Source organism: Aythya fuligula, chromosome 1 (genome assembly GCF_009819795.1).
Source record: "Aythya fuligula isolate bAytFul2 chromosome 1, bAytFul2.pri, whole genome shotgun sequence".
Taxonomy (NCBI): Eukaryota; Metazoa; Chordata; class Aves; order Anseriformes; family Anatidae; genus Aythya; species Aythya fuligula.
This window is the reverse complement of record NC_045559.1, coordinates 58,960,224-58,983,567: the sequence shown is the minus strand read 5'-3', so window position 1 is coordinate 58,983,567 and position 23,344 is coordinate 58,960,224. Positions and strand designations below refer to the sequence as shown.

The 23,344-nt window shown below is 37.7% G+C and overlaps 1 protein-coding gene across 4 annotated transcripts in view; it reads left to right on the top strand.

Moving 5' to 3' along the window:
- Positions 1-23,344, top strand: part of PARPBP (PARP1 binding protein) — a 54,256-nt gene that overhangs the window by 9,562 nt on the left and 21,350 nt on the right. For all 4 annotated transcript variants that reach the window (XM_032207385.1, XM_032207383.1, XM_032207386.1 and 1 more), the window contains exons 5-6: positions 1,842-2,012; positions 4,069-4,223. In XM_032207385.1, the coding sequence (XP_032063276.1) occupies positions 1,842-2,012; positions 4,069-4,223 (326 nt within the window). The remainder of the gene's footprint in view (positions 1-1,841; positions 2,013-4,068; positions 4,224-23,344) is intronic.

Genomic DNA, 23,344 nt, shown 5'->3' with positions numbered 1-23,344 from the left:
CGCACAAATTTATTCCCTGGAAGACAGTCCTTTTATGGTGGGCACTTGACATAGATTTAATCTGCCTTTAAACAATAGGGAATACATATTTTTTGCAAGTATATTATCATTCAAACATTGTCTTGGATGTGAGTTAAAGAATTTGCCTGATGCTGCAAAGTGAAATGGTAAGAGATAAATTTAGGTTTAACTTTTCAACTTAAGTAATGCTTATTTACTTTCAGAAGAAATCTGAGCACCAACTGTAGTGGTAGCTGTAGAAATGCAGACAATGCTGATCTGTTGCAGTAGACAACTGAGGACTTTGTGGGGATACTGAATTCAACCACCTAAACAGTATCAGTATAACAGTGTTTGAAATGGTGAAGCTTCAGTCATTTAATGAGGAAAGCAAGCTTGGAAGTGTCAATTTCAATACAATATTTGGGTGCAACTCAAAATAGTTCCCAACAAGTGAGCAAGCATCTTCCCAGCAATCTGACATCAGGATAACAAAGTGTTTCAGTTAAATGCACTTAGGTGCTTTTCTCTTTGTTACTAAGTTTATGCCCTAGATAGCACTTCTACCAATAGGCTCGCTTGGTGCTCTGACTGTGACATGTATAATAAAAAATATTCTTGGCCCCTTCTTTTTGACTGCTTACATTCGTCCTATTTCCTGTTGAATAAGAAATTCCACAGCTACAAAAGGTTTATATCTTTCTTTCTATTAATGGCCTTTTCTTGTCTTTGCTTTCTTTGCTTATGACAAAACTATAAATTATTAAATTCTGAGAATTTTGTTCTTATAGGATCCTGAACTGCAATATAAGTAATTATAATTTTATATTTTTGGATATAAGGGTAGAGCTGGGTTGTAATTTAATATAAACTCGAAAACTTCAATCAGTGGGACTTCTGTTATTTAAATCCCAGGGAACCAACCAAGGGAAAAATTAGTGCATCTGAGCTGGAGCTGGTGAGGTGTTGAAAGTCTAGCTTATTTGAAGTTAATGTAAAATCATTGTAGTTTAATGGTGTTACTATTTTGGCTTGAGATGTAAAAGGGATGTTTGTGGAGAGATTGCTAAATAGAAATAGAAAGCCAACTTTAATAACTGGAGATACAGTTCTCAAATATTTTGTGAATACTCAAGTACAGTATATAGTATGTCGAGTACTGCTTGCAGTTTTGGGCACCATAGTATAAGACACACAAAACTACTATAGAGGCTACAAACATGGGGAAAGGTCTAGAGGGCAAGACAGGTGGGGAGTGGCTGAGGTCCCTTGGTTTGTTCAGCCCAGAGCAGGCTTTGGGGGGGGCCTCATGGCAGCCTGCAGCTCCCTCACGAGGGGAGTGGAGGGGCAGGCGCTGAGCTCTGCTCTCTGGAGACAGCGACAGGACCTGAGGGAATGGCATGGAGCTGAGACAGGGGAGGATGAGGCTGGGTATTAGGAGAAGGTTCTGCACCCAGAGGGAGAGGGTGGTCGGGCACTGGGACAGGCCTCCAAGGCAGTGGTTATGGCACCAAGCTTGCTGGAGTTCAAGTGTTTGGGTAATGCACTCAGACATGGTCTGAATTTTGGGTGGTTCTATGTGGAGCCAGGATTTGGACTCAATGATCTGTGTGGGTCCCTTCAACTTTAGGTATTTTGTGAATCTAATTTTAACATATTAATCATGCTTGCCTTTGTCAGTGCTTCCATAATTGCCATACGTGAAGTAATATTTTGAAATTATGTAAGGTAAGATTCTTACTTTTCCAGAGTCCTATTAGTACATGTGTAATTAGATTTAAAAAAGTAGCATGTAATTGAGCAGTAAGATGACCAGTTAATGTTGATGCTTTCTTAAACAGGTGATGTTCTTGGCAAAGAAGTGTGTTTATTCATATTTAAGCCTGTTGGTGAATTCTAAGGATGATCTGGCATTGGCTCATATTCTAAATGTTCCTGACAGAGGACTCGGTAGAGAAGCCTTTACTAAGCTAAAACATGCCTCACAGGAGAGAAAAATGTCCATTTTCCTGGTATGTGTGTCCAATGAAACTTGCTGTAGATCAGAGATAATGGAATAGTTCTGTAAACATGAAATGTTGCTTTAGTTTCATACACAAGACTGACACTTGCAAGCCAAGCTGAATACCACCTAAATATAGTTTCTAGGTTTAAAACAAACAACAACAAAAAAAGTGACAGATACAGCCTGAAGAAATGGATGCTTGCTTGATTGTGAGATATAAAGACACAGAAAAATGTGTGCATGTGTACCTCTAGAGCACTAAAGTGTGGCATTTCAAAAACAGGAATCGGGACTGTTAACAAAAAGAATCCATTAACAGTGCATTACAATGCGTTTTACCTTTTTTGTTTTAAATGTTGAAGGTACTTTAGCTAAATGTTTTTTTTTTTTTTTTTAAAAAAAAACAAACACTTTTTGTGCACTTTTAGATTCAGTTTAACTCAAGTTTTAAAGTATTTCTTTTGCACAAAATCGCTTTTATAGACCAATCTAATGATAAAAATACTGCCTTTGACATGTACATGAGAACAGACTCCAAAATTTGGAGTAGCTGTATTGCAGCTTCTTCAGCTTTGGCAGAATTTTTGGAGGGTAATGCTTGTCAGTTGTCTATAGCTTGATTAGTCTTGAAATATTCTCCAAGATACGATATGGGATATTCCTGCCTATGTTATTCTCAAAGGCACAGAGCTAGAGGAAAAAGAAGTATGCTCCCTTGCATAAGAACATAAAAAGCTATAGCATCAATTACAGTACTCAGAGCATGTGAGGTGAATTTATACTTAGAATAGTTATAGCCACCATAGAGCCATCTCAAAAATAGTTATAAGAAGTAAGAATTCTTTCTCCAAAGAACCACTGTGGTACCTCATAGTTAAAATAATCAAATTTTGCATACACAGTGCAGACAACAGTAGACAGAGGAAAAACAGTATGGGTATGTAACAGTCACTGAAGCAGCTGCAGTCTCAGATTTTATGGTTGAAAAATATGGAAAACTTCTGAAATCTCAGTTCCAGGATTAATTATCTTAGCTCCTAATGCTCCATTAAAATTGTATATTAAAAAGTTGTTTGGACTGGATTTGTTGCCTCTTCCTCATACTTGCCAGAGGGGAAACTTCTCTACTGTATAAAGAAGTTGTCTTTTCTGGCATCTATGTCTTGTAGAAGTCCTGCAAAGCCAGAATATTTTCCATTGGGAAAGCAAGGTCCTATGAACCATACTTTATCCACAATAAGCCTTTAGTGCAAAAGCAGGAATAATGGCAGGTTTACTTTCTTTGCTAGAATAATTCCAGCTGTATTTGTTACAGTCCGAAGAGCTTTATGATTTAGCTGTATAGTCTGAAATTAATATGTAGAATCAGCATTACGGCATCAAGCAGTTGTAATTGGTTTCTTATCTAACTTTTATGGAGAAATGCTAAGCTGTTTGTTTTGATCATTGCATTAAAATTTGAGGGGTCATGATCAAAAGTGTACTACTTTGAGGCCATCTCTTATTTTCAATGTCTCTATTGTATGCTAGATATATGGAAACTTTCAGAATTGAATATCTGATGACCTTTTAATGGTCACATTTTTTCAGCTTTGAGCATTCATAGTTTTTATTTGTACCTCTGAAAATATATATGCTACTGGAATCAATTTTTACATGCTTATATTAAATATTCATAGGCTCTTAGGCCATAGACAAGGCTCTGAATGTTTGAGTATTTTTTTGATGTCAGCACAAGCATTTAGAGAGCAACAACAAAAATATATATACTCTATTAATAAAGCTTTTACCAAGCTGTCAAAAAAAAAAATCAAATTAGTTGGGTCACTTTTGTTTGGCTTGCGGATTTTTATACTGCTGCACTATTTAAGCATTGATCTTGCAAATACGTATAATGAGATGTAAAAAGCTTGCTATTAAAATTCATTCTATTGATTTTGGTTTATTTCTGCTATTATCCAGCTGTATACACTGCTTGCAAATCTGTAGGAGATGATCACTTCAACATACATGCATTTTTGGATATGCCTACATTTTGTATTCCCAAATGTTTCTCCTAATAGATGGCAACATCTTTTATCCGAACTGTAGAACTTGGAGGAAAAGGCTGTGCAGCTTCATTATTTGATCCCTTAAGAGCCCATGTAAAGGGACTTTCAAACTTTGTTAACTTTATTGACAAGCTGGAAGAAATTCTTGGTGAAATCTTGGATCCAAGGTAATAGAATTTGTTGTCTTTGTCTTGTTGAGCACCTTTTATTTTTCTTGTGTGTGTCTTGGGCTGGGGAGGGGGAGATCGAAAGAAGATCTAATCATTTACTTATTTCAGAGTAAGTGTCTCAACTTTAAACATTTTTCTGAAAAGAAAGTTTAATTTTGAAAAGCAAATGGGGTAAGCTTTTAGATTTTGAGGGTGTTCCTTGTATTAAATTTTTACCTTCACATATATGTATTTGAATAGTTCCCTAATCATAATTGAATTAGAAAAATTAAGTCTTGTGGGTCTGATGAATACATACTGTTTTGCTTTTTCTTGCTCATTTATTACTTCAATTTTAACTCACTGTATTTATTCTTGTATAAAGGACTCTTCATTGCCACTCCTTTCTTTGGTAATAAGAACCGATAAATAATATTGGTTATTTAGCCGTTCTGTTCTCTTATTTTTAACTACATATGCCAAATGTAAGAACTGTTTCCTAGGGAGGCTCTTGTAAAGTTACTGGTTTTGCATGTTTCTGAAGACCTGAAGCTAGTCTTCTTGGGCAGGATTATAAATGTGAGATTAATTACATGCAAGTGGTAGTATGACGTAATTTGAATTGGTAAGTGCTGTCTATAGGACAACAACCAAAAAAAAAGAACAGTTTAAGTATTATACAAGTTAGCAACTCTTTCATTTATAATCAGTAATTTTTCTAAACAGAATCTTAGCCAACTACCTGTAATAGTTATGTGCTAAGGAAATTTTTTTGGTTGAGTCTAATCCATGCAGCCATGAAAACAATGTTGTAAGCAAACAATAGACATTATTACCATTCAGATTCCACTGATGTTGGAAGTATCTTTGTAATTTCATTTTTTTTTCAGTTTTTGTTTTAATTTTTAATGTTGCTACTTGTTTCTTTCATTTGAACATCTTGAATGCCTGAGACATGCTGTCTGTGGTGATGGTTAAAGAAAACTTCCAAGTCAACTTCTAATGTATGCTTTTTTTCTATGTTTAAATCATGTCTGGCACTATACAGTCATAAAAATGAAAAAAGGAGAAACATTTATGTACCAACTTATCTTTTAGGGTGGAAAGACCACTTTTGCAGGTTTGTGTGACTCAGCAAGGTGTAACATAAAATGCTACATTGTGTTAATTACCCATCTGTTTAAAGCATGTAAGAAAAATCAAAGTATCTGGAAAAATTGCAGTGTAACTGGAAGAATTCTCTAGAGCTTAGTAATTATTTTCTAATCCCTGTTGCTGTCCCTGCTGTCCTTTTCTTCATCATTCTAGTTCCTATTTTCATTCCATATAGGTGGTATGACAATATCTTTCACTTTAGGATATAAGTTTTGTAAATAGAAAATTCTATCATGTTCAGTAGTGTTCAGGAAATTGCATATATATGTGTAGGTGTTATTGTTTGTTTCACCGACCCAAGCATAAAAGCAGGCTGTACTATGTATTTTTTGTTCTTGTACTCTTTATGGGGTTTATAACCACAAGATGTAAAATACTACTATTGTGTTTATTTGTTTCTATATTTATGTAGTAGCTAAGTGGTTATAGAAATGTACTAATTGGTTGGCTGTCTTCAGAAGAATCTTCATTAGTCTGCTGCAGTCCTCAAAAACCGTAAGGATTACAACATTGGTGAACAAAAAGAAACCACTCAATTTTCCTGAAGTTTTCAGTAAGCCATGTGAGTGGGGACAGCCTGCATGTCCTGCCTGTGATTTTTTTTTACAGTTGTTACAAATTCTAGAAGTACTTCTGCAAAATAAATTTCTCTACTTCTGTTTCTACTGCAGTCTGAAGAGCAGCGAAAAAAGCAACAGTGCAAAATTTTTTGTTGCTTAGTCTTTAGAAGCCAGCTCAGAAATTTGAGAGCAAACTGGGCAATCTGTCTGTGACATTGCTATTTCTTTGTTGTAAATGTTAGCCAAGCTACAAAATTAGGTCTTGGTATTTTCTATGCTACAAGAAACATGCAGTATTTTTGGCTGTTTACTTAATAATTTGAAGTCTGTTACTTCACTGTTTGAGCTTGTTAAAGTGGAAACCCTATGAAACTTGAACTTCTGTAAAATACAGAGTAGCCAAATAAATGCTGAGTTGATTGTGGAACACAATCTGTCAAAAAGACTTTCTTCATCTGCTTGAGTCATGTTCTTTCTTCTAAAACCTAGAAATTTAGTTGAGAGTGTTGGACATTGATGGGATGTGCTTAAGAATATTTTGAATGTGGAAGATATGGTGCAACCAATTGTCTGCTAATCTATGGAGAATAACAAATGTTCTCATGCTCAAGTCTTTCATCTAAGAAAGAAAGTGAACAGTAGATGAGATGAAAGCTGTAGGATAGTGGAAATCTAATGAAACTTATTTGATTCAAGTGTGGCACAAAGTTTAAGCAGACCTGTTAGCCACAGAAATGCAAAGATTCAACGAATTTCAGTAGTTTTGAGGAACGTGCAACGAGCAGAACAAGCATTCTTATAAATCTCTGGAATGTTGAAATAGTTGAAGTTTGCCTCTCCTCTTCAGTTGTGTAAGATCAGAAGAAATTACAAATACTTCAAAAATCAGTAGCATGAACAGTCCTTAAAGTTTGGGGGTGCTCTAATACTTGTAACCCTAAAACTATTTATAAATTCTGTACATAGACTTGGGCAACGCTCACGAAGTATATTATGCAAGATCTCCATTTACTTGTTCTTGTCTCTTGACAAGAAATGTATCAATGTTGTGTTTGGAATTGAAGTAGATGATTTTACACCTGGTGATCTTGAGCCTCATTTATGATGGTATAAACAAAAGACTGCAGTACTCATCCATCATTCTAGAAATCCTTTTCTTTTAGACCAATAATGTTTCTTGCTTCCCGAAAGAACTTTTTCTATTTCTGGAATGACATTTTTCAAGGTCATAAAAGCTGTGTGTAACTTATGCTTTTCCATGACTCAGTTTAGTCTTATTTGTTGCTGTGATTTTTGCTTCGTATGCATGTGTGTCTATATAAATATACATATATACTAGTTTTATGGAGTAGCACAGTTGGTAGGCAGTAGAGTTTTCTTCTTGAATCGGGCCCTGACTTCGTTGTAAGAGTACTGGCCACTAGGTGACACTATTGCACAGCTCACAGTACTAGTAGTTTAAGCCTAACAGCTGTATTAAGTGTTCCATTCAACACCTTTGAGTGAGCGTGATACTTTGGAGAGGGTCTTCGGTTCAGGCCCAAAAATAGTCTTCTACAGTGGATTTTAGAAGTTATACACTTTTACTTGACCATGCTTGTGAATTAGTGCATTGAGCTGTCTGGTAGTAGGGAAAATGCTATTACTCAAGTTGCTTTTGTGAAACTGTGATTGTAGCTGTAGGTACAGTAGTATTTTAGGCTAGAAAGCACATGAGACTTGATCTGATCTTGTTCTGAATGTTTGGATTAATTGGTTAGCATTCACACAGCCCTAGAGTTTTGTGTTCTAAAGTTGCTGGAAAACTGTAAGCATGTGCAAAGCAGTGTCTATAAGACTCTTTAAACTTAAGATTGTAAAATAATTCAGGTTGGAAGGAACACCAGGAAGTTTTTGATCCAACATCCTGCTCAAAGCAGAGTCAATTATGAGGTCAGCCTAGGATAATCAAGGCGTTATCCAGTCAGGCTTTGAAAACGTCCAAGGACAGACACGGCAGCATCTTTCTTGGCAACCTGTTCCACTACTTGAGTGTCCTCATGGTGACTTTTTTCTTCCCTGAAACCAGTTGGGACCTGTCTGGTTTCAGTTTGTGCCTGTTCTCTCTTTTCTGTCTGCTGACAGCCAACATGAAGAGCCTGGCTTCATCTTCTTGATTACTTTCTTGTAGGTATCAGAAGGCTATTAGTAGATTCCCCTGAAGCCTTTTTCTTCTCCAGACTGAACAAGCTGTTCCCTTAGCTTCTCTTCATAGGGCATGTCTCCCTGACCATCTTGGCAGCTCTCTGCTGAATTTACTCCAGTTTATCAATGTCTTTCCTGGACTGGGGGGCCAAAAATTGGATGCAGTATTCTAAATTCGGTCCAATAAGTGCTGATTAGAGAAGGATAATCACATTCTTCAGACTACTGGCTACGCTACTGTTGATGCAGCCAAGGATACTGTTGGCCTTCTTTGCTGCCAAGGCACACTCCTGGCTTGTTTAGCTTGCTGAACATGCACCAAGACTCCCAACTTCTTTTCCACGGAGCTGCTGCTCAGCCAGTATCATTGCAAGGACTTATCCCTTTATATGACTTTGTATTTCCTGTTTTGTATTTTGTATGGTTCCTGTCACCCCTTTCTTCCAGTCTACCTAGGTATATCTGCATGGCAGCTCTTCCCTCAAGCATGTTGACTGTTCCACCCAATTTGGTGTCATCTGTAAATGTGATGAGCGTATAGTTCATCACCACCTCTAGGCCACTGACAAATATAAGTACATATATTTTTAAATAAAAAAGCAGGTTCTGGGTTAGCCCCCTATGGTGTTTCACAGAATGTGTTAACTACTGCTCTCAGTCCATTTCACTCATCTAGTCTGTTCATTCAGACTTTAACTTCCAAACTTGTCTATCTATTCAGTCTGCAATATCTAAAGTCGCGTATGGCAGTACTGTCTGACAGTGAAAGCCTTCCTCTAGGCAAAGGAAGAAGGGTGAATGGCATTTACCTTGTTTGTAAAACCAGTAATTTTATAACTGGGAGCAAGCTGATTTAAAATCCATGCCTATACTTACCAGTCACCACCTTTTCCTTCATGTACTCAAAAATGACTTCCAAGAAGTCTTGCTCCATGCTTTTTTTTTTTTTTTTTTTTAAGAACCTTTTCCTAACACTCAGCCTGACCTTCCTCTGTTGCAGTTCCATGCTCTTGCTGTCACTAGAGAGCAGAGCTCAGCACCTGCCCCTCCACTCCCCTTGTGAGGGAGCTGCAGGCTGCTATCAGGCTTCCCCTCAGCCTCCTCTGCTCTGGGCTGAACAAACCAAGTGGCTTCAGCCACCCCTCATGCATCTTGTTCTCTAGACCCTTCACCATTTTTATAGCCTTCATTTTTACACTCTCTAACAGTTGAATCCAATTGGACCCCTTAAAATTACAAACAGCAGGTAGAGCAGCAAATATTGTGCAAGTTTGGGATGGGTTGGGAATTTATTATTAGCACAGTCATGGTCTTCCATCTCAGGGCCCTAGGGATTTCAGAGCACATCACTGATATTGGAGACTCTTAATGCTTTTTAAGAGTCTTTGTTTTGTCTATCTGCCTATTTGTGAGGTGACCATCCTCATCAACTAATGGACCTCCTTTTGCTTTTAACATACTTTAAAAAGCCCTTTTTACTGCCCCTCACAGTACTGGCCACTCTTAATTCCATTTGAGCTTTGGTTACACAAATTTTCTTCCTACAATGACAAACAGCGCCTCTGTAGTCCTCCCCTGTTGCCTGACCTTGCTTCCAGTGGACACTTTCTTTTTCCCTATAAGCTCCAGAAGATCCCTGCTCAGCCAAGCTGACCACCTGCTTGCTTGCCTTTTGCAATTTTTGGATTGTCTGTTCCTGTGCTCTTAAAGGGTGGTACTTAAAAAGCAACCAGCACTGATGGTCCTTCAAAAGTAGTTTCCCAGGGGACCTTACCAACTATTTCCCTGAGCAGCCTAAATTTTGCTCTCCCCATATGCAGGGCTGAAGTTTTGGTGGCAGTTTTCCTTCCATCACCAAGGATTTTCAGCTCTACAACTTCATGGTCACTGTGGCCAAGACAGCCACCAATCACCACTTCACCCCTGAGACCCTCCCTCTTTACAAACAAATCTAGGAGGGCACCTTTTCTAGTTGACTTCCTTAGTACCTGTACTAAGAAGTTACAATCAACGTGTTTTAGGAATCTCCTGGATCTTTTTCTACCAGCTATGCAGTATTCTCAGTTTTGATGTCACCCATAAGGACAAAGGCTTCTGATTAAAAGGTCTCTCTTAATTCCTTAAAAAATAATTTATTGATGTTGTCATCCTGGCTGTGTGGCCTATGGTAGACTCCCGCAATGACATCTGCTTTTTTTGCTTTTTCCTTAATCCTTACTCTGAGGCTCTCAACCATGTTAATGAGAGCTGCAAGCTCCATACAGTCCAGCCCCTGCATTACAATGCCACCCGCCTGCCTTGCCTGTTCTGTTCATGCTTTCTGAAGAGCCTGTAACCATCCACTGTAACACATCAGTCACAGGACTCTTCCCACCAGTTTTTGCATATGCCAATGATGTAGCTCTGGGACTGAGCCAAGATTTCTAGCTCCTCTTGCTTGTTCATCATGCTGTGTATGTTGTTGTTGAAACACTTCAAATGTACTTTGTTGTTGCCAGCACCTCGTGGAGCAGGCTGAAGGATCTCACTAGCATGCAGTCCCTCAGATTTTGGCATGCCATTCCATAGCTTAGCACTGGCAAACTGGGTTTTATCCCTTTTCCCCTTCAAATCTCTTTTTAAAATCTATTAATCATCCTAGTTAACTTCTGGGCAAAAATCCTTTTTTTTTTTTTTTTTTTTTACCCTCTGAGAAAGGTGGAACCCATCAGGTGCCAGCAGGCCTGGCATCATTTACACACCATCCTATGATCAAGAAACCCAAAATTCTGCTGATGACACCAGCCTCCAAGCCACATATTGATCAGCTGAGTCTGTCTGTTCCTTTGAATATTGTTCCCTGCTACTGGAAGGATAGAGGAAAACCCTACCTGTGCCTCAGTCCTTTAAACAATAGCCCTAAGGCCCTGAAGTCCCTTTTTCATTGTCCTTGGACCTCTCTTTGCTACTTTTTCACTGCCAACATGAAAAACCAATAATGGATAATAATTGGAGTGCAGTAGCAGGCTAGTGAAGTTCCAATTACGTCTCTTACCTGGGAGGCAGTGGATTTCCCTATGGTTTGGGCCCAGTTGGCGTATAGCTAGGGCCTAGGTAGGGTTTTGATAGCAGGAATAGGCTGACTTGCCCTAGGTGACCCTTCCAACCTGGATTGACCTTTGTCCATGTCATTGTTTGCCCATCCATCAAGTTCCAGAGCCTCATACCTGTTGTATGGGTGCCTGGGAATGTGAGGTAGGCAAGGAGGGGGTTTGCTTGCCTCACCGAGCAGAAACCTGCTTCTGTGCCCCCTGTCTCATAGGTCCTCTCCTTCTGCTTGGTGACAAGAGGGTAGGGGATCCTTCATTACTTGTGTTGTCACTGGCCGATGCACCCGTTTCTGGGATGGTAGAGTATGATTCTACCAGTTCTCTTCTTCTGACTCCCTGATGTTCCTCAGCCTACCCACCTTCTCCTGAACCTCTGGCCGAGCAGTTCTACCTGAGCAAACTTCCCACAGGTGTACTCACTGCTGCCATCAGACACTGGCCCACCCTGCAGCCTGAGGCCTGGAGGGCTGCGTGTTCCCTCGGGAGCTCTGTTCGGGTTCCTGTGTTGGCTCCCTAGGGTTGCCTATTGTACACGTAGGGGTGGCCACTGCTACTCCTGGTCCTGCCACGCCTCAAGCTGCTCTCATGAGGGCTGCCAGCTCCTGGAGGGTCTCTGCGCTCCCCTAGGGTTTCCCTAGCTCAGGAAACCTCCCTGTGCACTGCGAACTCCTGCTCTGTTGCGGAATGTGCCTGCACTGGAGCTGATTGCCTTGGTGATCTGTCTGCTGTTGTAAAATCATCTGCTTTTCAGTACGTCCCATTCTCTTTGTTCAGTGTGTTAAAGCAAAATTTCAGTAGAAGCTCCTTTAACGTTGCTTGTAAGTCTCAGCTCAAGCTGAGCTTTGGCTTTCCTGACACCATCCTTATATACCCAGGTACTGTTTCTAAATTCTTTCTTTGTAACCTGTCCTTATTTCAGCATTCTGTGCAAAGCCTTTTTACACTGGAGCTCTGTCATAGGTTCACTGTTTAGCCACACTGGTCTACTGGTAGTTCTGCATAGTTTCCTAAGTATAGTGATGGACTGTTCCTGTTCTTGTAATACACTGTCTTTAATGAAATATCAGCTTAATCTCAGCTGTCTCACATGGGAGTCCACATACCAGTTCACTGAGTAAGCTGAAGTCTGCTCCCCTAAAGCAATGCCCTATACTCTGCTGCTAGCCTTCCTTATTACCTCGGCATCTTGAACTCTGCTATGTCATGATAGCTACAGCCAAGGCTGTCACTGATTTTTTGCATCCCTGGTCACTTCCTCGTTGTTAGTGAATAGTGTACCCAGCTGTGTAACTGGGGTTGGCCCATTAGTACCTTCACCCAGAAGTTATCCCAGACACCCTCTAGAAATCTTGACTTCTTGCATCCTACTGTGATGTTCTTCGAGCAGATGTCCAGGGTGGCGTTGAAGTTCCCCACAAAAATCAGGGTCTGTGACATAGAGTCCTCTGAGAGTTGCTTTAATAATACTTTGCCTATTTTCTAACATTGATTGGTTGATCAGTACCAAAACGATTACGCTGACACACTTACTAGTCTCTCTTCTGATCCAAATTCACAAGCTCTCAACCAGTCTCTTGTCTGTCCCATGGAAGAGGTCCTCCATTCTTCTGAGCTGCTCCTGCATAAAAAGGGCACTCTCTGACCTAGTCTTTCCTACCTGTATTTCTGAAGAGCTTGTATTCATCTTTTGCAGCACTCCAGCTGTCAGTCTCACCAATGAAGTTGTAGTTCTGTAACCACATTTGGAGCTTGTATTCTTCCTAACTTGTTATTCGATGTTTAACTGAGTGAATCTTTTTACACTGTATAGAGTATTTGCAAAGTGAAAGACTAATAACTTAGATGCTCTAACCTTCTTAGTGTCTTAATTTATAGAACAATTGAAAATGTATATCTTGGTCTATAAATCTTTACAGTGAAAGTTACATATATAATGACACAAATTAGACTATATCACCATTCTACCATGTTAATAAACATTGTGCTTGTAATTTAATTAAAAATATTATTGCATTGTAAAGAAATAGTAAAACATCAGAAAGGCTTATGTAAGAAAAAGAAATTATAAGAACAAAACTTAGGTTTCAATCGGACTCTTGAAATATTTTCCCTGAAAATTCCTGCCACTTAGTCTAATGTGTTTCAAGATAATTTTGAAGCAAATTCTGCTTTACTCAAGAATTTAACTTCATAATGGAAATACTGATATATTTTGTCTTCTGTAATTCATTTCAACCTAATATTGAGAATGTTTTAGATTTTTTTTTTCAAGAAAACAGAAAAAAAAATTTACAAATCAGTTCAAACATTCTTTCAAGGGCAAGTCTGACTCATGACGTCACAGTGGAAGTGTGGTATCTTAAGTGCTCCAATTGTACGATACTATTATTGGGATTTAATTAAATCATGATTACTGTAATCTGCTGTCCTTTAACTTCATAATTCATGCTGGTGCTGGAGAATACACAGATCATTATGTCCTAGATGTAGAAGTTCAAGTATATTCCCATGATTAAAGTGAAGACACGTAGACTGTGGTTCTATGGCACTTGTATCAGTACTGGACTTCACTGAAGGAACTTGCTGTTATGGCATGATAGAGATAATAAACTGTTCATCTGTTTCCCTGGCTTTCTTTTAATCCAGATTTGAGAACTAATATGGCAGCTTCCTGCCCGTAATTCCAATCCTGATAACTTTGAGAAAATTGCAGGAAATTGTGATTACATATTACATATGTGATTACATATATTGTCCAACTGTAAAGTTGGATATATTGTGGTGGAACAATGGGACTGTAACATGGAACATGCAGGGCTGCTCATCATAGTCTTATTCTGAGAAGAATACTTGTTTAGTCTTTTAGTAGCTACATCACAGGACTTGAGGAACATTGCTTGGTATGGAGAATACCCCAAATTAATCTTGGTGAGAGCAGACACTGAGAGAACACCAACTCTGTTTTTGGCAGTAAATTCTTGAGAAGGTACCAAATGTTTTAGACGGTGACACTTCCTGAGGAAGGGTTGTTTTTAGCTTGGTGGAAGATACTGAAGACAGACATTTTTGGCAATCTAGCAAAAGAGATGGTAGAAACATAGAAAAATACTAAGGAAAAGTATTTTTTTTTCTGTGCTTTTTTTTGGTGTGGATGTAATAACCTGCAAAACTCCAAAGGATTTTCACCATCGATGTAGTTCTGTATGGTTTAAAAAATTAGGTATTAAGGCATAAATGTTCATTGTTTGAGCTGAAGTTTTTAAAGTATGAGTATTTTGATATACTTCTTACTTTCTTTTACTGTTATTTTTTAAATATAGATAAGCTCACTGATAAAAACTTTATTGTTGAAAATTTGAAATCTACACTAACATGAACTGCTCTTTTTTTTAACAACATACTTAGCGAAAATGTTGGTTGGCTTTAAAGGCACAGTTACTACTCTATTAAGAGTATCTATACTTTGTATTGCTTTTTAGATTTATTTTCTACAGCTCTTCTACCCTGATAGATGAAACTCTAGTTTAAATCTTTTTTTTTTTTTTGAGAATAGAATTATTTTGCTACTCTCTTCATCTAATTTACAGTTTAAATATTAGATATCTATTCAGTTCTTAAATTCTAAAGTACCTTCCTAAATCTATAATAAACAAAAAGGCTATGATTTTGCCCTCTGCCCCATGATGACTAGGTGTTTGTAATCTGTTTCAAGACACTTTTACCCACTACATAAGTTAGATAACTACATTTGTCATCTATTTTTTCCTCTTAGAGCAGTTGAAATGAAAAAGTAAAAATGCTGAACCTAATATAATAGAATTTTGATATATTCTTTCCTGTTCTTGGAATAGGCTTCATGAGTCTGTTCTGCTTTTTATCAGATTTTGAATATTGTCCATATCCTCAACTCTTTTTTTTTTTTTTATGTTACTTTAGTCTTTTTTCTGCAAAAGATGTATTTCCAGAAAATAAATGAAAGTGCTTCTGCATCATATTAACTTTTTTACACTAGTGCCCCAGTTCTGTAAGAAGAGTTCCTGTTGATGTCATTTAGATGCTAGGTTGGCAGAGAAGCTTGTTTATTTGATAATCTCAGTAAGAGCAAAATACACAAGGCATACAGTTAGTTTTTAAATACAATTTAGCTACCTCACCATAAGAAAAGACAGTTTTAAAAAAAAAAATTAGATAATAGATAGGACTGGCACACATGATGTAAAGCAAAAGGGCATAAGCAGGCTCAGGATCTGAAAATATTTTTAATAGAAACAACCAGAGACAGAAGATATGATTTATTCAATTGTACAAATTTTACATTGTAGTTTTTATTTTTAAAACCTCCCTTTAGAAGCACTGATGCAAAGAAAACATTTCTAGCATGTGATTTATTCTTATCTTAATGTAGACATCTGTTTTTCTCTGTCTTCAGGGCAGGTGAGATGAATCCCACATGAACTGTATGCTCCTCTTTTAGTGCTAGTTCATGTTGATGATAGTAAGCCATTCCTTCTGTCAATTCTTATTAAAACTTAACCATCATAGGTATTTTATATTACACTCTGCTGAGAAGCAGGATACTAAAAATGGATAGAATTTAGAAAGTAAGAATTGTCTTATTTGAGAGCCTTGTTCACTTCTTGTATAGTTGTTCCTAAGCAGACTTTCCAAACAGTCACCTTGTCACAGGAGAATTGAGAATGGACGATGGCCTCCCAGGTTGAGAGAGCGTGTAGAGAATTGCTGGAAGAAGGAATGCAGGAGGGAACTTTTTAAGGGAATAAGGAAATATGTTAAGTTTTTGTTGTATGCTTTCCTCACTTCTGTCAGAATCTACAGAAGTGTAAGTGCTAATTTATTATTTCTGAAATTATGATCTGGAGCTGTTCATAAGAACGAATCTAATTAATCATTTAGATTACTTTTACAAGTCTTCCTGGTTAAATATTTGATGGTAAGGATCAGCAATGGTCAAAATTAGCCAACAGGTGACAGTGATCGCAGAATCACAAAATGGTTGAGATTGGAAGGGACCTCCAGAGATCATCTAGTCCAACCCCCCTGCTCAAGCAGGGTCACCTAGAGCATGCTACACAGGAGGTCAACTAATCTAAAATATATGGGAACTTGTTAATTTAAAAAATGTTAACAGAACATTAAGTCTAAAATTAAACACTTAGAGGCTTCCTGTGAAGTCTTAATTCAGTCACCTGAGATGCATATATTAACATAGTCTTGAATTGTGTGATCACATGCTTTCCCCTCTCCCTCTCACCCTTCTGTCCTAACTGTTTTGGGCACAAAATAAAAGAATTAAGTGGGACTATGTAATAGAAGGTAATGGTGTTTTTTGGGCACCTTCTTTGTTTCAACAGCTAGAATAATGCAGGCCATCAAAGAAAGGAAGGAATATTTCGATCTAGCTCCTTTCTGCTGTGGATTTACTGTGCAGTCCTGGACCAGCCATGCTGATGGTCAGTTGAGTCCACTCGGTGGAAGATCACCACTGTATCGTTGGATCTAGGCTTTGTGTCTGAAAATTCCCTGCCAGTCAGTGCAAGGTGGTTGATTCTAAAAGTTTGTTTTGTTTTAATGTTTATAATTACTCTGGATTATCTTTGGTTATTTTTATTATAGCTAAAGATAGCATTGGGTTTTCTAGTTGACATTTCTTTCAGTACATATCTTTTGAACAAAGAAATATTGTTACTCGTGAGTCTGAACAGGAAATTATGTTGCTAGGGTTTAAAACAATTGCTATTTTACAACATCTGTCATAGTATTAACTGACAGATGTCTACTGCTAACTGGGTTTGATAGAAATCCCTCCTATAATATGACTTTAAAGACCAAGGATGTGAGACTGAAGCATTGTATTCTAGAATATTTCATGTCAGCAGCCTGTGATCTGAATGAAACATCAGAGGAATCTTGTTAGCAGGCATACTAACTGGAAGGGGACAAGGTCTCTCCAGGTCTCTATTGTCCTAGAGGAATGGCATTACTTGGTTTAATGTACCAGGTTTATTCTTGAATTCAAGGTTTTGTGTTCCTGCTTCAGAATTAAGAAGAATTAAAAGTCTTACCTTATGCTGATGCAAAAATTACCTGAATTCAGATAACTTGGTCCATGTAATTTCATATTCGAAACAAGCCTTTGCTGCCCTTCTAGCTGTTAGGAATTGCAAGATAGCTAATAGTTTTCTGTCCTATTTAGTTCATGTAAACATTTACTATCTAGTGCTACACCAGGTATTCTACAGTGTATTTAAGTTCATCAAGTATTTCAGGAAATAAAAACCTATAGAAGAGTGATGTACCAGAGTAGTTTAGCATTGGGTGTCCCCACCCACACTTCTCCCTCCTCCTCCTCCCTCCCCCTCCCCCCCCCAAAAAAAAAATAAATCTGTTTTTACCACATTTTCCTTTCAACCTCATTTTTTAGGTAAACTTTCTATTAACGTTAGTAACAATGAAGTCTTACTAGTGGATCTGGAGTTGCTCAGGTCACTTATTTTATCACTGGAAATAGAACTGTTACATTTATTGTTTAATTTATAAATTCACCTTCAAGATGATTGTTTCTTGAAATGTTTTCTGATACAATTAATTGTTGTTTCTGGTAGACAGATGATATTCTTCTACCACTGAACAGATTCTATTGGACAGTGCCCTAACCATCTCAGTCTGTACTGTAGATGGCATATATAACTTTCAGAAGAATGCCTCTCCTGCCTCTCCTGCTTAGACTGGCCTGACTGTACATTTTGAAGCTATAAGACTTGGTCAGTTAGGGCTTTCTGTAGTACGCTGTAAGATATTTATGAAATAGCACCAAAAAAGTAGATTCAACATTTTATAAATGTATAAATGTATTCAAGATTTTAACAAGAAGAAACTCACAACATAATGTTTTTTGCTATATCATATCCTGATGTAAAATGGTGTAAGCTATGGCACAGTGTTTCAGTAACTAATCCACACACATTAGATCAGCATTTTATGTCTTGGCCTATTTATATAAATTCTAATTGAAGTATGAATAAACTTTTCCTCTTCTTTGCTCCAGTTAGTTCTGTGTATATCAGATGGGGAACTGGAACTCTTTCCTGGAAAAGAAGAAGGAATATGGGGAGAAAAAGAGATTAAATGAACTTTACTTCTAATAGCAAATATCCTTAGTTGGCATTGGGCAGTAGAAGCAAAAAAATAAACATAGAAGATGTTTTTATCACAATTTTTTTTCCTTAGAGGAAAAAATGCAAGGTAATCAAGAGTTACATATTACACATAGCATTAAAATTAAGGAAATGATTATCTTAAGTAGTCCAATGTTGTTATATATAGAATAATATATATTTCTTTTTCTTCCAGCATCTATATACATGTATATATATATATATGCACACCCATAACGTATATATTACATATGCACACACACAAGCACACATGCAAAATTTGTGGAACTGATACGGATATCCTCAAGATTTCTATAGGCAGAAGGGTCTGAACCTGGCTTTCAAAGGCAGCTTTGGTCAATCACTTCACCTGCTTGTTTGTCCTAGAGTTGTAGGCTCCATGCAGTATTGATGGAACAGATGCTACTCAATTAGTACAATGCTTTTTTCATTTGAGGGTATTATTTTGGAAAGTGTCAGTTTAGTGCTGAGGGAAATAAAACAGTTTGGCAAGAAGCATCGGGAGACTTGGCTAGAGTTCTTGTATGCATCTCTGAGGCAGAACTTTCTTCAGCAATGCTCTCTTCTTACCTCTTGACAACTTGCACTGAATGATTTTTTTTTTCCTCTTGAACTTTTCATTCTCTTGTGGTTAGACTGAACTGTGTTTTTTGGAGCAGAGGTACACCACCATCTTTTTTCCTTTTCTCTCTCTCTTTTATTTTTGTAAACTATCCTTTTTAAGATCTGGATGGTTCTTGACCCGTGTGCAGAGAAACTTCACATGGTGACTTTCCTTTGGCTAAGTGCATACGTTGTGCTTGAACTTCTGGAAAGCAAAAGTTTATCTGTTTAACCAAGCCTGCAAATCTAATGTGAACTGAATAATCTTTAATCTGTAAAAGTTCAAGCTGAGAATTGTGTAGAAATATCTGTTTCTGACCTGGAGAAAAGCCAAAAATGTTTCACATGAACTTCAGGGCTTCCAAGTTATTTACCAGGAGTCTTGTTAAGCCAGAATAATCCAAAACAGCAAGGTCTCTGGCACCATTCCCTCCATGTATTTTAACAGAAATCAATATAAACAAACTGGTTTTCCTCTGGTTTAGTCCTTGTTCTTCTCAAGCCCAACCCACTTATTTTATATTTTGGATCATGAATCTAGACAGGCAGAATTTCATTTGATGGAGGTGCTCCCAGCACGAAGAGGAATTCTAGAATTCCACTTCAGAATTTAATGTGTAGAAAACATAGTTGTCTTTGAGTTTGCAAGGTATCCTTTTAGGAGAATTAAGCAGGAGCTAATAAGCGTGGAGGAAGTTGAAAAGTTAGCCATCACCTCACTCTTGGCAAGGGCATGCAGAGTATCAAAGGTGTTGGCATTGCTTTGTGGTTTTTGGCAGAGGTGTGGTTTGCAGCATCATAGATGTATCTACAATTTCTACCACAGGTGCCAATAGTAGTTCAGACTTCAGGATGTATGAATAAATATGGAGTCATTTTGTACAGCCCATGGTATAGTAAAACCAAAACTGTCTGACCTAGATAATGTTAGGCTACACTTAATACGGTGCATTTCTACTTTGATTTGGACTGTAAACCTAACTCTTAAAAATAAATAAATAAAACTAAAACTTTAGTAAGTCTTTTGTTGAAGGCAAGATTTAATGGCCTATATGAGCCAGCAGTGTGCTCAGGTGGCCAAGAAGGCCAACGGCATCCTGGCTTGTATTAGGAACAGCGTGACCAGCAGGGCTAGGGAGGTGATCGTCCCCCTGTACTCAGCTCTGGTGAGGCCGCACCTCGAGTACTGTGTCCAGTTTTGGGCCCCTCGCTACAAGAAGGACATCGAGGTGCTTGAGCGGGTGCAGAGAAGGGCGACGAAGCTGGTGAGGGGCCTGGAGAACAAGTCCTACGAGGAGCGGCTGAGGGAGCTGGGCTTGTTCAGCCTGGAGAAGAGGAGGCTCAGGGGCGACCTTATCGCTCTGTATAGGTACCTCAAGGGAGGCTGTAGCGAGGTGGGGGTTGGCCTGTTCTCCCACGTGCCTGGTGACAGGACGAGGGGGAATGGGTTTAAGTTTAGCCAGGGGAGTTTTAGGCTAGATGTTAGGAAGAACTTCTTCACTGAAAGGGTTGTGAGGCATTGGAACAGGCTGCCCAGGGAAGTGGTGGAGTCACCATCCTTGGAAGTCTTCAAAAGACGTTTAGATGTAGAGCTTAGGGATATGGTTTAGTGGAGGGCTGTTAGCGTTAGGTTGGAGGTTGGACTCGATGACCTTGAGGTCTCTTCCAACCTAGAAAATTCTGTGATTCTGTGATTCTGTGATTCTGTGATATTTTTCATTAGGTTTGGCCATAGTATACAATTATTAGATGTAAAGTAGCTAATGTTTCTTTAATTCCAAAAAAAGAAACTGTAGGTTATTTGGAAAAGGAAGATGGATTACTGCAATAGATCTTGAAGTAGAGAGACTGTAGAGGAAAAAATCGTAGAGCAGAGTTCAGAATGAACAGAATTGCTTTTGGTGCCTGACATACTTCGGTTTTACAAAACTGGTTTAAAAAAAAAAACAACACAACACACACACACACAAAAACCTTCTGACAGGAAATCAGTCTCATAACTGAACTTAGCATCACAAACATCTCTAACTTCATTGGAAAGTTTTTGTCACAAATGTGACTGGAATGCTGGTTTTTTTGCTTGTTTTCATTACATTTTTTGAGAGTCACTGCTGTCACTGAAGAGAATTTACATGTTTTTAAGGATATAAAATTTGAATATACTTCTTCAAAAGAAGGATTCACAAGCACAGGGTCTTGTTTCCAACAGCGATAATAAATTAAATGCCCTGTAAGGACAAAGCACACGTATATGACACTTCCTGAGCGCTGTCTCAATCTCTAATTTCAGTTCAGGTATCTTCTGAACACAGTCTTCTGCCTGTTTTTTTCTGGGAATGAGATTTTTAAAGAATGAATCCTTTGGGCCTCTTGTTATGATGTTATTTCTTCCTTTTTATTACGTGTGTATCAGCTGGTGCTCAAGGGTGAAAGTAACTCTGTAAATGAAAAAGTAAAAGGACAGGGAATCAATGAACACATAAATTAGAGATAAAATAAAGTACAGAGTACCAGATACTGAAAAGGTTGAGAAAACAAACAGAAAGGGAATGAAATCAAAAACCAAGTGTCATGGGAAAATAATGAAGCCCTTAGATATAGGGGATATTAAACAGAAGATAAATGATTGCTTAGTGGGTTGAGGGGAATCTTTATTATAATCAACTTTGTCAGACCGGATGATGTGTTCCTGTTTTGAGTAGGCTGTAGAATTGATGATAAAGTTTCCAAACAGCAAGCAACTTCAAAGAGCTTTGGGAAAGAGATGCATTAGGGTGTAGGTGAGCTGATGATTCTTGCATTGCTTTTTATTTGCCCAAACTCAAGTAATGGTAAAAACATAGTCTCTCACTTAATTTGAATGTTTTACACCTCTGGAGATCTTTTTAGATTTTTTGAAACATTAATTTAATGTTTGAGTTTTGTTGTAATCAATGATTAAAATATAGTCATCATTAGTGTAATTACTGGAAAAAATTAAGCTTTAAGCTCAAGAGATTTAATCTGTCTTTCACTTCCTTATTATCTAATTAAAGTAGTCAAGACAAATTTGGTGTCTTTATATTGTTTGTGATCTCTGAGACAAGATCTGTCATCCCCAACTCATTTGCTTAGCCTGCTTCATAGGCATCATTCGTGGTAGTGGAATCCTATCTTCATATCTCTATATGGCTTTTGCACCTATTCACTACACTTTACACTTGCACACTGAACAATTCACGACTCCTAACACTTAGATTTTCCATTCTTGTGATGTGACTGACTATACTCACTCTTGTTGATTTATTAAGTTTGAGCAGTATTGTTCAGGGCAGCACTTCCAATACCTGAGAGGAAAGATGTGCTTATAAATGGCCAGTGAAGTTCTTGGAATTATAACTGCTTTTCCTCATTCACCAAGTCAGAGATAATTCAAGGCACACTCTTACAAGAGCCTTGGATCCCGTAGCCATTCTGTAGACTCCAAGATCTTTGGGTATTCTTGTGATTATTCCAGAACTGTTTTTTTTTTTTTTGTCGTTTGTTTGTTTTTTGCATACTCAGGATAATACATGTATGCTTTACCTGGGAGCCTGCTATATTTCCATTGTTATAGACATTGTTATATGTCTTGCAAGTCTGAAGACCGAAACATGGTGAAGTTCTCTCTATACTGCCTATTGGATCATCCTCTGTTAATAGCTCAAGAGTTTTGATGGAGAGACCTGGTAGTTCTAATCCAAAAGCAATCCCCAAAGTAGTCTATGCATGCAGTGTGGATGGTTCAAGCTACAGGACAATGAAATAACAAGGAACAGTCTCAACCTATAGTATAGGTGTACTCATAAGATGAGAAGGTGTTTTCCAAAAGAATTGTTGAAATACAGCTCCTATATCCATCATATTAAATTATTTGTATTTTTGATGTTGGATATTGCATAATTAAAATAGTACATTATTTTCTGTAGGTATTTTTTCTCTTGATGAAAAAGAGGATTAATATTGTATGCATTATGGCAAAAAATAATGTTCATCTAGTCTAATTACTATCTACTTAAATGTAATTGAAAGCATGTTGATGTTTTAGAGCACTTCCATGAAGCACAAAACTCTCAAAAACATAATATGATGTTAAATTGGAATCTATGTTCCAGCGAATCATTTTGTTCACACTTAACAGTTTATGAGCAAAACAGAAATTGTAGGTTTAAAGAAAGTACTTTTCTTTGAACTTCATGGAAAAGTTAGTTTTGTATTGCAGCTCAGAGTATTACAAATGCTGAATTCATTACCTTTTCTTATAATCTCTATTTTTCTTAAGCAAGCTATTATGTGTTGGACAATACTACTACACTGCTGTTTGATTTAAAAGA